A 15,425-nucleotide genomic window follows, 5' to 3' on the forward strand; every position below is an offset into this window, starting at 1 on the left:
AATATGAAAAGTAGTAAATATGAAAAGTACAATTTGTGATTCATAGAATTAAAGATGATATTGTACATATTTTTGAAGTAGATTTTCCCAATTTTACACATAACTTGTTATCTCTGAAAGTTTTGGACAATATAAACACTTGTAGGCTGTGAAGTTCATTTATTATACAGATGCATTAATTTAGAGTAGGGGCAGCAAATTTTGCCTGTAAAGGATGAGATAGCAAATATTTGAGGCTTTGCAAGTCAGCTGATCTCAGTTTCAATTACTTAATTCTGCCTTATCAGTGCAAAAGCTGACCTAGGCAATATGTAAACAAAGGGGTGAGGCTGTGTTCCAATAAATTTACAAGGAAAAAAGACAAGTAGGATTTGGTTCATGGGCATTAATTGTGACTTCTGATTCAGGCCAAGGGCAGAATAAGTTAATAAAGGTTACAAGATTTGTAACTTAGAGGATGGCTTTGGTGCTGGGAACGTATCTCATTTTTAAGGTTATCAATTCTTTATTTTGTACAAAGAACCTTATAATTTCAATTCATTTTTAATTTAAAGCAGTTCTGTGTATAGGGTAATTTTACCTGATGCTTTGCCATGTAAAAGAAACATGATTATAAATTATTACTCATGTTCTAATGTAGCTAACAAGCAATATTTAGTTCAAATTAGTTTGTATTTTCAGTTTGACTCTTGGGACTAGAGCATCCATTTTTGCTGAAAACACTTACTGTATACTTGTAATTGTCCACGAAAGGAAGTTTTTCCACGTGAGTTTTCAGCTCGGCATTCATATATGCCTGCATCGTCCAGCTGCACATTGGGTATTTCCAGTATTGCCTGAGATTTACGCAGACGTGCTTTACCAGGAATATAACCATTAACCTTCATCCATGTGATTGTTGGAACTGGGCTACAATAAGGAAGGAAAATACCATTAATACACTTTCCACTATTAAGAACATAGATTCTGTTATCTGGTAATTTAAGCACTTAATAGGCTGAGTGCGATAAAGTGTCATCACAATTAAGGACGGTGTGCTGGTTGATGTACTTCACTTTCCATGTGGATCGTCTGGTAAGTAGTTAGATTACACGGAGGATAGTTTCCTTTTCTTTCGTATTTCAGGAAAGCAATTCAGAGACTCTATTTTACATATATATATATATATTACATACATATATATATTCATATATATATTATACTTTATTTTTGTAACTTTGTAAATTTGTTTAAATGGCAAAAGTAACTTGGATAAATTACAAAATAATATATGCTTATTACAAATGTTGAACAAAAGAGTCAGGAAAAGTGAATTAAGAACTTTTTTGGCTCCCACCCCTTCAAGTATCTCCTTTCTGCAAAAAGAAATACAGTTAGCAAGTAATTTCCCACCTTGTTGCAGTGATGCATATATAAACACATATGATGAGTTATTTTATTAATAAAATATCAAATCCAAGAGCAACTCCTGACTTATTCTGGCTAATAGCTGCATATTATTCCCTTGTATAGATGTATCAGAATTTAATCAACCATCCCCTATACTTAGACATTCAGCATAGTCCCAACCTTTTTCCTTTTTTTTTTTTGCTACTAAGAAATAATATTTCTATAAGCAACCTTGTACATATATCATATACCATTGCTTTTCAGTTTCTACAACATTCACAAAAGTGGAATTGATAGATCAAAGGGCGTGCACATTTTTAATTTTAATAAGTACTGCCAGATTGTTTTCCAATAATATAGTAGCAGTTTCCACACGTATAAGTAATATATGAGACTGTTTTCCCATATCTTTGCCACCGCATTATGTGATCAATCTGTTTAATTTTTGTCAGCATTGAAAGGTTAAAAGTGGCATTCTGTTAAAATTTCTCTGGACTCTAAGAAAGTTGAACATCTTTTCATAATTATATTGACTGTTTGAATCTGCTTTTCTGTGAATTGTTTGCTTATATTATTTTGCAATTATTTCTTTCACTTTTCTATTTGCCTGTTTGCATTGTTTAATTTCTTAGAGTTCTTTGTGTATTAGGGCTATTATGACTTTGTTTCTCAGAAAAATTCTTTCTCAGTGTATTGATAGTTTATTATGGTATCTGTGATACAAGTTTATAAATATTTTTGGGAGAAACAAACATATTTGTAGTTTCCTTCATAACTTCTGAATTTTTGTTTTCTTGTAAAATTATCTGTAAACCCAAGTTTATGTCCATATTTCCTTCAGCGTTTCTGGTAGCATTTTGTAAAAATTATTTTTTAGCAGTTGGATCTTTAATCCATCTGGACTATATTCATGTTTTTGATGTGAAATAGGAAGTGCAACTAATTATTTTAGCACCCTTAAAACTCCTTTTCCGACAATTTTTGGAATGTTGCCTTTGTTATATAATTGGTTCTCACATGCTTAAATCTTTTTGGTCTTCACAGTTCTGTTCCACTGTTTTATTTATTACTATCTACATTTAATGTACTTTATGCTCTGGACCCAGTCTGCTTTTTCAGTTCGATTTCTCACTACTTCCTTCCATATCTCCTGACCCAGAAACACAACTTTGTGCGTTCCCAGTCATATCTGTTAAAATGCTACTAATTCTTTGAGACCCATTCTAAATGCTTCCTCTTCAGTAAAGTCTTCCCTTATTTGTGCAGTCGGCTGGGATTTTTTTTCTTTTAAACATCAAAGTGCTTTGTGTATACTACTTGGATGTTTTGTAACATTTTACGATGGATTATAATCGCTAAATGTAGGATATTTTCCAATAATTTTCCTGACTGGAGCAATAGCAATATTCACTATTATAAACAATGTTATGATAAACACCCTGTTTATTTTTTAACACTTTTCTTAATTGTTTCTTAGGAATAAAATATAGACTTGAAATTGCTGTACTAGAGTTGACAATTTTTGCTTCAATATCCAGGAAAACTGAACCTTGCATTTTCAAATAACACTTACATTGGCCTGATATATCACTCTTTTAATGTGTACAAGAATGGATTTGATATATTTTTAAATTTAAGATTTTTGCATCTATATTCAAAGGTGAGATTGTCTGTACTCATTAGGTTTCTTGGTTTGCATGTGTGCATATTTGTTAGTGAGTTGGTGGTTGCTTTGTTTACAAGTTAGCATTGACAGATTTGGTATCATAGTGATGGGTGATAGCTTGGTAAACATGCCAGAACATTCCTATCTCCTATTCTGATAGCTTAAATAGTAGAGAAATTATATGTTCCTTAGAACACTGATAGGACTCACAAAAATTCACCTGCACCTGCCAACCATCAGCAGAGTTAGGTTTTTGAAAGTGTTTTCAATTTCTTCCATGTTTTCTTTAATTATTTGTATATAAATTTTTGCTTGTGTCAACTTTGGTGATTCATGTTTCCCTAGAAAGTCAAGTATTTCATCCATAATTACAATGTTTTAGCAGTGAGTTATATAAATGCCAATTGTTTAAAGGTTTAAAAAAATTCTTTCATCATAAGTGGTCACATGTTTTAGTAGTAGTTAAGCCTATATTCTACATCCAGACTTCCCAGGATAAATACAGCTCTGCAACTACAAGTTTTTTTTTTTTTTTAAATAGATCTTTACTGGAGTATAATTGCTTCACAATACTGTGTTAGTTTCTGTTGCACAACAAAGTGAATCAGCCATATGCATACTCATGTCCCCATATCCCTTCCCTCTTGAGCCTCCCTCCCATCCTCCCTATCCCAACCCCTACGTCATGGAAAAGCACCGAGCTGATATCCCTGTGCTATGCTGCTGCTTCCCAGTAGCTAACTATTTTACATTCGGTAGTGTTTATATGTTGATGCTACTCTCACTTCATCCCAGCTTCACCCTCCCACCCCATGTCATCAAGCCCATTCTCTATGTCTACCTCTTTATTCCTGGCCTGCAACTAGGTTCATCAGTACCATTTTTTTTTTTTGATTCCATATATGTGTGTTAGCATACAGTATTTGTTTTTCTCTTTCTGACTTACTTTACTCTGTATGACAGACTCTAGGTCCATCCACCTCACTACAAATTACTCAATTTCATTTCTTTTTACAGCTGAGTAATATTCCATTGTATATATGTGCCACATCTTCTTTATCCATTCATCTGTCAATGGACATTTAGGTTGGCTCCATGTCCTGGCTATTGTAAATAGTGTTGCAATGAACATTGTGGTGCATACCTCTTTTAGAATTATGGTTTTCTCAGGGTATATGCCAAGTAGTGGGATTTCTGGGTCATATGGTAGTTCTAGTTTTAGTTTTTTTAAGGAACCTCCATACTGTTTTCCATCATGGTTGTATCAATTTACATTCCCACCAACAGTGTAGGAGGGTTCCCTTTTCACCATTCCCTTTCCAGCATTTATTATTTCTAGCTTTTTTGATAATGGCCATTCTGACCAGTGTGAGGTGATACCTCATTGTAGTTTGATTTGCATGCAACTACAAGTTTTTTAATATCTAATTTCATTTCTTCAGTTACCCAAAATGTAAAATATGGTAGAAATAATAATACGTAGTTCAGAGGGTAATTATAAACATTTAATGATTTAAAGTACTACCTGGCACAGAGCAAGTAGGTGAAAAAAAAATGTTTGCAATAATATGGTGATAATATTTGTATCTTTTTTAAAAATTTGTATTTACAATTTTAATGGTTTGAGTATGTGCTTTCTCAATCTCCCCCTCCTCTTTTTAGCATTCTGTGTTGGTTAGGGTCACGATATACCAGGGAATACAATAAAATTCAAACACAAAGAATGCTATGTAACCTTAAGAAAGTTATCTAAGTTCTATGATCTGGTTTCCCCAACTGTAAAATGAGGGTATTTATTTGTTCTTTCAGAATGCAAATATCTTGAGGGCAGAGACATCATTTCTCTTGTTCAGCACTATGTCCACAGTGTCTCATAGAGTGCTGGGCACATAGTTGGTACTTAATAAATGTTTATGAAGTAAATGAATGAATAAGTTTCATAACATGACTTTGAGCATTAAGTGAGCTAAGTTCTTATAAACTGCTTAGCAAAATACATTGTAAGTAGTGAGTACCCAATAAATGTTACTGACAATGATCAGTTTTGTCAAATGTTTGTCTCTTTTACTGGTCTTTAAAAAAACATTTTGAATTTTTAAGTTTTTGGTGTGTGTTTTAGAGTTTCTATTTTTTATTTCCTTATTCTTGTCTCTTAATTAGCACATTTATTATTGTACTCTATTTTTTTTAGCTGGAGGTGTGATATAGTTATTTTTATGGTTAATAATAAAAGTATGACTGCTTTTACCTCTGATATCAGAGGTAACTACATGCCATATATTTTGACATGTAGAGATTGTGACTTGTAGTTTCTGCTTTTTGGAACTTGTTAAATTAAGCTTTGTAGCTAAATACAGAATGAATTATTGTGAAAGTTATATGTTCTTTGGAAAAAGAAGGTATATTTTATTTTTGATAAATATTTTAAAATTAGCTTTTAGATAGCTTTTGTTAATTGTTTAATTCAAATATTATTTATTGAACAATTTTCAATGAAGTTATTAGTACATGGAATTGAGTGGAAGCAAACAAGCCAGAAGCCAATTAGATTTTGAGATGACTTCATTGCCAAAGAAACCAAGTGTCTCAGTTTAAAGCAGCAACAAATCTTTGAGCATTTGAGCCTTAAAACAAAATTTAAGCTTCCAAATGTAGATCAACAGGAATTTGAGTTACAAAATCTGTACAGCCCCCAAGGAGGGTATACTCCTCAATACACATTTCAACTGTGGCCATGAAATAAAACAAAAAAGTTGTCAGAGAGGGAAGTCAAGATACCCTGGAGGATAGACAAGGTAATTTCTTACAAAGAGTAATATCAGTGTCTAATTAAGAACTCTCTCATTCCTCCCACACACACAAGAGAGAAAAGCTTTACAATGAATGATCTTACAGGAGAATTTCATATTTGTGATAGAGCAGTGAGTAGTTTGGAGCTCCTGTTCATCTCTTTTCTGAGTGGAATATTTTTTTTCTGTGGATAATGAACTTATCTTTTAAGTACATATGTTACAGAATCAAGATGATCCATATCTAGACCTGATGGAGATCTGGAAATCTTGGACTTGACTGGATGCAGAGGCCAGATGAGATTTGGTTTGTCTCCCTTGGGAAAAGGAACGAGTGCATTCAATGTGTTGGAAGAACCAAAATATTCTTCAGAAGAATAGATTAACTAAGTGTTCAACAACCACATTTTCCTTTTTCTCTGGACACATAATTACGCCTCATTTTTCCAGCATCCCTTAGGTAGGGGCATGGGATTGAGTTCTGGTCAATAGAATACGGAAAGAACAATGTACCAAACGTGATCCAGGAACGAAATTTCCACATGATCCTCCATTTTCAGTTTTCCTGGGTCTGCTGGATAGATGTTAATGTCAATGATAACTCTTGCAGAAATAGGTATATATAAAATGCTTTTATGTCTTTGTTGTAGGGAGGAATTAACTTTTAAAGCAATATATAAAACATTGTTACCCATAAAAATATTTATACATTTGACTGCGTTAATATTAACAATTTCTTTTTATTAAAAGAACACAACTGTGGAGGAGTTACTTGCCACACAAATAACTGACAAAGCCTACAGATTAAATAAAGAACTCTTACAAATGTATAAGAAAACAACTCATAAAAATGAGAAAAAGACAAAAGAAAAAAACATGAATTATCAAGAAACATATGACAGCACATTGAATCTCATTAATAATCAGGGAAATGCAAATTTAGATTACAATGAAATTTTATTTCATGCCTAACAGATTTGCAAAATGTAGTACTTTGAAAAACCTGGTAATTGTAGACATGGATGTCAATCAATAAGAAGTCTTATACACATGGTAGGGTTTTATATTTGTACAACAACTTTGGAAAACTATTGGAATCATCTTACAAGTGAGAATAATTACATATTCTATGATCTGGAAGATCACTAATGAGATGGAATGGAATTACTAATTACAATCCCCAGATAAACTCTTGCACACGTCCACAAAGAATAATGTACACTATTTTTTATAGTGTCATTTAAAAATAAACCTTTTTATAAGATATAATTTACCAAAAATAAAATAAATCTATTTAAATGTACAGTTTGAAGAGTCTTGACAAACGTACATGCCTATTCAACCATCACCTTAATTAGGTTAACAGGATGTAGAATATTTCTTTCACCCCCAGAAGTTTCCTTATGCCCCTTCCCTATCACCCTCACCCTTGTCCCAGGTGATCAATTATCTGACTTCCATAATTTAAGATTACTTTGTCTTTTTTAGTCTGTAACGTAAATTGAATTATACAGTCTGTACCCTTTTTAGTCTGGCTTTTTCTCTCAACATAAGATTTGTGAGATTAATCTATGTTGTTGTGCGGATCAATAGGTCATTTCTTTTAATGGTTGAGTAGTATTTTAATACATGGATAAGCCACAATTTGTTTACCCAGTCTTGACTATTGGACATTTGGGTTGTTTTCAGTTTTAAGTGATTATGAATAAAAACGCTTTGTACATTCATGTACAAGTTTTTGGTGGATACATTTTTATGTCTCTTGGGTAAGTAACTAGGAGTACAATTTCTATGTTATATGATAAGGTAAATGTTTAACTGTATAAAAAACTGCCAGACTATTTGCCATAATAACTATATAATTTTATACTTCCACCAGAAATGTATAAAATTTCCAGCTGTTTTACATCCTTGAAAAATACTAGGTATTGTCAATCTTTTAAATTTTATTCAATATGAATATCCACATGTTGCAGTACTATTTGCTCAAAATAGTACTCTTTCCCCATTGAATTACTTGGCATTTTTGTGACAAACTAATCTTATATGTGTGGGTCTATTTATGGACTCTCTTCTGTTCCCTTAATCTGTAAACCTGTCTTATGCCAGTTCCTCACTTTCCTGATTACTACTGCTTTTAGAGAAAATCTTGAAATCAAGTGTGTTAAGACTTTTATGTTCATTCTTTTTTTTACCAAATTATTATGGCTATTCTATATTCTTTGAATTTTAATGTAAATTTTAAAAGTAGCTTGCTAATTTAAGTTTCCTGGGATTTTGACTGAATTATGTTGAATTCATATGTCAGTTTGGGAAGACTGACATCTGAACACTACTGAGTGTTGTAATCCATAAACATGGTATATCTCTTCAGTTATTTAGATATTCTTTCATTTCTCTCAGCAATATTATGTGATTTCTCAGTGTACAAGTCATGTGTATATTTTGTATAGTTTATCCCTAAATATTAACTTTAGTACTTTTTGGTAGATTCTCAACAAAGTACACATACATATCTACAGCATCTGCAGAGACTGTTTTACTTCTTCCTTTCCTGTCTCTAAGACATTTTATTTCTTTTTATGGTTTATTTTACTATCTAGGATCCATTCCCATTAAATGTTGGACATAAGTAGTAAGAGAAAAAAAGAAAGGGGGATATTTTAGTTTTTACCATTTAGTATGATGTTGAATACATACATATATATATATATATATATATATATATATATATATATATATATATATATATATATTTAGATACCCTTTTTCTGGCTGAGGAATCTTCTCTTTAATTCTACATTGTTAAGCATTTCATTAAGTATGTTGAATTTTGTCATATGCTTTTTCTGCACTAACAAACATGAATGTAAGATTATTCTCTTTTGTTTTATTCATGTGACAAGTTGCATTAATTGATTTTTAAATTTATTTATTTATTTATTTATGGCTGCATTGGGTCTTCATTGCTGCGTGCAGGCTTTCTCTAGTTGTGGCGAGCAGGGGCTACTCGTCATTGTGATGCATGGGCTTCTCATTGCGGTGGCTCCTCTTGTTGCGGAGCACGGGCTCTAGGCACACGGGCTTCAGTAGTTGTGGCTCACGGGCTCTAGAGCACAGGCTGCTAGCTGTGGCACACAGGCTTAGTTGCTCCACGGCATGTGGGATCTTCCCAGACCAGGGCTCGAACCCATGTCCCCTACATTGGCAGGCGGATTCTTTACCACTGCACCACCAAAGAAGCTCACATTAATTGATTCTTAAAAGTTAAACCATTTCTGTATTCCTGAGGTAAACCTCACTTGGTCATGTGGTATCATTTCTTCCTTATGTGCCTGACAAAATACATCAGTGAAGCTATCCTATTCTAAAGTTTTTGCAGTGGGGAGGTTTTTAATTACAAATTCAATTTCATTAATAGATATGGGATAATTCAGTTTTTTCTATTTCTTCTTTTGCCAATTATGCAAATTATGTCCTTTAAGGAGTTTATTTAGTTTAATTGTAAAATTAAATGTTAAACATTCCCTTCCTGTCATTTAATGCTTTAGAGTAGAGATATAGTGAAGTTTCCTCTTTCCTACTTGATATTGATAATTTGAATTTTATCTCTTCTTTTTTATGTTTATCAATTATATTGATATTTCAATATATTGATATTTCATTTTTTCCCATTGTCTGTCCATATTCAATTTCATTGATATCTGCTATTTAATCTTTCTTTCCTTGTATTAACTTTGATTTTAAAGTGATTGACATTTCTAATTGTTTAAGGTGGAAGTTTAGACCATTGATTTTTAAATTTTCCCTTTTTTAAACATATAAATTTACACTTAAGCATTACCTTAACTATATCACACATTGTGTTTTCATTATTATTCAGTTCAAAATATTTCTAATTTCCCCCATGATTTCTTCTTTGACAATTTGGTTATTTAGTTGTGTTTTCTTGAATTTCCAAATATTTTAGTGACTTTTCAAGTATACTTTTGTTATAGATGTACAGTTTAATTTTGTTTCAGTTAAAGATTCCACATATACACGATATCATATGATATTTGTCTTTCTGTGTCTGATTTACTTCATTCAGTGTGACATGATATCATATGTGGAATCTAAAAAAAAAAGGGTGCAAATGAACTTATTTACAAAACAGAAGTATTGTCACAGATGTAGAAAACAAACTTATGGTTACCACAGGATAAGCAGGGGAAGGATAAATTGGGAGACTGGGGCTGACATAAACATACTACTATATACAAAGTAGATAACTAATAAGAACCTACTGTATAGCACAGGGAACTCTACTCAATACTCTGTAATAGCCTATGGGGAAAAGAATCTAAATAAAGAGTGTATATATGTAAACGTATAACTGATTCACTTTGCGGTACACCTGAAACTAACACAAAATTGTAAATCAATTATATTCCAATAAAATTTTTTTAAAAAAGAATATACTCTCTAAATTTTCAGTCCTGTAATAAGGAGTGATACTTCTTTTATGGCCTACCATATAGTTAATCTTTGTGAATGTTCCATGAGTAGATTTTTTAAGTGTGTTCTGTAGTTAGTGGCTGTAGTGTTCTTTAAATATAAGTTATGTCAAGTTGGTTAATAATTGTATTCAAGTCTTCCGTACTTTACTGATTTTCTGTCTTTTTGTTCTTGTAATTGATAAATTACTGGAGAAGAATGTTACTTTATTGATTTTCCATCCTGCTATTCTTGTAATTTATAAGTTACTAGAGAAGAGTGTTAAAATTTCCAATTATAATTGAGGATTTGTCAATTTCTTCTTTAATATCAAATTTTCCTTCTTATATTTTAAAGCTTTGTTATTAGGTGCATATACATTTTAGATTTCTAATATCATCTTGAGAAATTAATCTTTTATTATTATGAAGAGCCTATCTTCATATTAGGTAACATTCCTTGTGCTAAAGTATACTACCTGATATTAAGATAGTAACTTTAACTTTCTTATGAGTAATGTTTATATCTTTTTTATCCTCTTGCTTTCAACATATATACTCTTGATAGATGATAGATAGATAGATAGATAGATAGATAGATAGATAGATAGATAGATGATAGACATAAACACACATTTAAAATGGGATTCTTGCAGATAGTATATTATAGTATTATAGGGTCTTGCTTTTTCATCCAGTTTGACAATGTCCACCTTTGGTGTGTGTTAGTGAATTTACATTTAAAACAGCTATCTATGGTTGGGTTTGAAGTCTAGTTTTCTTTCTACTTCATCAGTTCTTTGTTCCTTTTTTGACCTCTTTCTTTTCCTTATTTTCCTTTAATTACTTATTATTATTTATTATTTCATTAAGCCTCTCTATTGATTCATTAGCTATAGCACTTTGTTCTTTTTATGTATGTATTGCTGTTCTAAAGCTTGGAATATGTATCTGACAATATTATGCTCACTTGTTTACCTTCCCATATTTTGTGCTATTTTTATCATATACGTTATTTCTACATACTTTATAAATCATCCACCACGTTGTTATTATTTTTACTTTAGAGAAAAAAGTAGAAATTAGAAATTTTAGAAATTAAAAAGAGGAAATATATTTTCTATTTACACACATTAAAAAAGAAAAAAAGTGATTTCTAGCTTTTCATTCATTTGTGGGGATTGGAGTTTCCAAATAATATTAGTTTTCCTTCAGCTTAAAAAAATGTTCTTTAGCATTTCTTATAATGCTGTCTACTACAACAAGTTATTCAGGATTTGTCTTTTTGTTTGTTTTGTTTTGTTTTTTCTTGACCATGGTTTTATTTTGCTTTCATGTTGGAAGAATATTTTCACTGGAAAAATAATTCTGGATAGACTATCTTTAAATTTTTTCTTTTAATAATTTTTTAGCAATTAGATTATGGTGTGCCTTATACTGCTTGCATTTCATTGAGCTTTGGATATTTGTGGAGTTATGTTTTTCAATAATGTGATAACTTTTGACAATAATCTTCAAATATTTTTATGCCTATCCCTATCTTCTGGGACTAAACTTCCATATATATTAGATAACTTAATGATTGCTCCATAGATCTCTTAGGCATAATTCAATATTTTTTCTCTATATATTTTATATAGTTTCAATTGTTCTATCTTCAAGTTCACTCATTTATTCTTCTGCAGTGTCTAACCTGATATTAAGCCAAACAAGTAAATTTTTTAATTTAGTCATTAATATATTTGTAAGAGCTGTTTTAAAATGTTCTTTGTAAATGTATAATACCTGATATTTCTCTGTGTTTTTTGACTGATTTTCTCCTGTTTATAGTTCATTTTTTTGCTTCTTCATATTTCTAGCAATATTTGTTACATCCTATACATTGTCAGGTACCTGATTTTTTAAATTTGTTCCTTAACAATTGGTAGATTTTGTTCTGACATGCAAACTTACTTGTAGCTCAGCTTAATCCTTATGAGGATTGTTTGTAATCTTTGTGAGGATGTGTTCAGAGTAGGCTTTACTTTAGGACTAGGTTAACCCTTGTCCTAAGGTCTGGTCTTTTTTAGGTTCTCTGGTGAATTAACCATTTGTTCATAAAATTTTATCACTTTGATTGGTTGGGGTTTTCATTTCTTTTGACTCTGTGCAATGTCCAGTATTTTTTCAGCTTCCTGGTGGTTTTTCTTCTCCAGTAATTTTTCTTAGGGTGTGAAGTTTCACTTTATACATACACTGCTTATTATTTGGTCAAGTACTCAATGATATCCCAATGTAGATTTGAACAAATCATCCTCTGTGTTGCTTTCCCTTTCTGTTATTCTGCCTTATAAATTTCAGTCACCTCAGCCTCTCTGCTACCCTTTCTCTGTCTTTTCAGCTCACTGAGACTGTTGTGCTCTTCTTGGGTTCTTCCTCCCTAGGTCAGTTTGTGGTAAATGCTTCCTGGCAGAAAGCTGGAATGATACACATTAGTTTTCTATTTATTAAACAAAGTAAATAAACTACACATACCCTCAACAAAGGTTGTGGAAACAAAAGGAAGACATGAATGATTATATATATTATAATATGAATTTAGCAATATTTTAAAATTAAGAAAAATTAAGAATATTTTGATATATATCCACATGTTATAAGATAATTTTGTTAAAGCTAATCACAAGGATGATAAACAAATACTTCAGGCTGTTGGTTCCTCATAGGGAAAGGCAGGTGAGATTGATGAAGACCACACAATGACTTTAAGATTATTGTTACTCTTGGTACTGTTTTGATTCTTATGTTCGTTGCAGGGTTCTTAAGAATTCTTTTATATTAAAGATATGTTATATTAAAATGTATAGATCAAAAGTGACTGATAATTTTATTTCTCACTCATGTATTCTCAGACATAATTGTCATCCTTTTCCAAATAAAAATGTGTTGGATAAATAAACCTACTTTAACATCTAATTTTCTTTTTCTATTCATTTTATTATCATCAGGTTCTATAATCACTATTTGCTTATGTGATGGCATTTCTAGTACAGCTCTTTTTTTTTTAATAATAGATGTATATCTAAAAGAATTTACATGAAGTCATTCATATTTTCCTACCAATCTATATAGTAATATAGAATTTCAAATCGATCTTGGAGGTCAATTCATTTCTGACGCTTTAAGTTTCTTCATCTCTACATTTACTACCAGTTATATAATCTACACATAAATAATTTAATGCAGTAGAGAAGTACCACTGAAAAGAAAGCTTGGTTCTTTCATATGAGAATATTCCCTTCTTGATATTATTTTCTTACATCAAGATTTCTATATTTCCTCCTCAGTAAAATACAAAATTACTGAACTAAACACTTATCTTGCATGACATATTTTTTCTGTCTCTAATCTTTACATCATTTCTAGCTTAGTTTGTGTTTGGGCCTTAATAAATGGAATTATAGCTGACCCTTAATTATTTATAGGTGACCCTTAATTATTTATAGCTGACCCTTAATTATCTAAGAACATACTACCTCAAATAGTAATGGCCAAAGTTAAAATTGCCATTCTCTACTTTCTTAAGTTTTTAATGCCTTAATTTTCAGTAGTATATTCATAGACTTTCTGACTCTTGTTTGAATCATTCTAGCTACTTTGTTTTGTAACAAAATCTTAATTCCTATGCAGCATCTCTTTCAATCTCCCAGGGAAAGAACTCAGCATTAATAGACAAAAAATGTGAGATGTAAGGCAAGGCTGTGGGATAGTGATGAGTAGTTTCACGTTATGAGATTGAAGGGGATGTGAGAAAACACTTCTGAAAGTAGGAAGAAAAAAATGCACTTTGATGGCATAAGAAGGAAGATCTAGGAAGGAAAAAATAAAGAGAACTTCAGTATTAAGAGTGATTATGGTCAAAGTTTCAAGAGTTTCAAGTGTGTTCATTAACTCCTTCAATAAATTTTTTCCTAGTTCTTACTGCATACCAGAACTATATTAGAAGTGAAGATTAATGAAATAACTGATAGAATGCATTAGGGAATTTCTAACAATTATAAAGGCCAAAAAATGAACTAAATGATTGAAATACAAAAGGAGATGGTGTTAAGAGAACATAGTCAAGAAGACTGTTTATATTAGACTGGAAAGTGAGGGAATGCAGTCCAGAAGAGATGAAACATGAGGTGAGATTTGAGGGTTAGGAAAATTTATCTAGGCAGCAAAAGTATGTTCCTGGCAGTGAAATCCATGTGCATAAACACAGAAAAGCAGGAGATAGCATGTCAGATTGATGGAACATCACATAATGTAATGTATGTTACACTGCATGATGTGTGCAGGAAAGTGCTGGTAAGTTTATGAAAAGTGCATGTTTTCCCTTCAAAAACAAAGATATATTCAATAAATTTTCAATGTTCTTTACTTCCTTTTTTACTTTCTTATATTCTCAAGATTAGTATTCTAAAATTTTTGCCTGCAAGTTGTTAGAAGCTTTGGAAAGTAAAAATTTCAAAAAGTATGCGTGGAGTGGCTCAAGACTTAATTGGAAAGATTTCTGTATGCAATGATATGCACAAGCTATTATTAAATGAAATAGTGATCCTGAGCCTAGTAGCAGTTCTAACTTTTTACAGGCATTTTGGACAGCTCATATTTATTTATGTTGTTCATGACACCTTAGGGAAAATAATTTTTGCTGTTTTCAAATGACTTCTTTATAATTAAGTATGTTTCATTCATTTTTCTTTGTAGGTACATAGGATTTTTTAAATATCTGAGAATATGGTAAAATTTGAATCTACTTAATATTATAATATTATTCAAAGAAAATTTATTTTCAATAATAACCTGAAGTGGGGTTTTTGCTTAAAAAGAGGACTTATTTTAGCTACACTAAGAAAATGAGTAGAAATGTCAGCTTTGATGGTAAGGCAGAGACAGTTATATTTTTCCTTGTTTTAGACTGTTGAACTTATATCTGTTCAACTATACATTTTATTTTCATGTAGAATAAGCAACGCAACTTAAAGAAGGTAAAGGAGCTTTTTCTTACTAATATTGTACTGAGAATGGCACTATTCATTTGGCTCAAAAATACCCCTGCTAACAACAGTAAAAGATTGT

At 31.3% G+C, this 15,425-nt stretch overlaps 1 protein-coding gene across 3 annotated transcripts in view; it reads right to left on the minus strand.

Moving 5' to 3' along the window:
- CNTN5 (contactin 5) overlaps positions 1-15,425 on the minus strand; it is a gene marked incomplete at both ends in the record, with an annotated part of 779,158 nt that overhangs the window by 287,957 nt on the left and 475,776 nt on the right. For all 3 annotated transcript variants that reach the window (XM_082660864.1, XM_082660863.1, XM_082660862.1), the window contains one exon: positions 728-909. In XM_082660864.1, the coding sequence (XP_082516990.1) occupies positions 728-909 (182 nt within the window). The remainder of the gene's footprint in view (positions 1-727; positions 910-15,425) is intronic.

The sequence above is a fragment of the Grampus griseus genome (genome assembly GCF_964374135.1).
Source record: "Grampus griseus genome assembly, chromosome: 8".
Taxonomy (NCBI): Eukaryota; Metazoa; Chordata; class Mammalia; order Artiodactyla; family Delphinidae; genus Grampus; species Grampus griseus.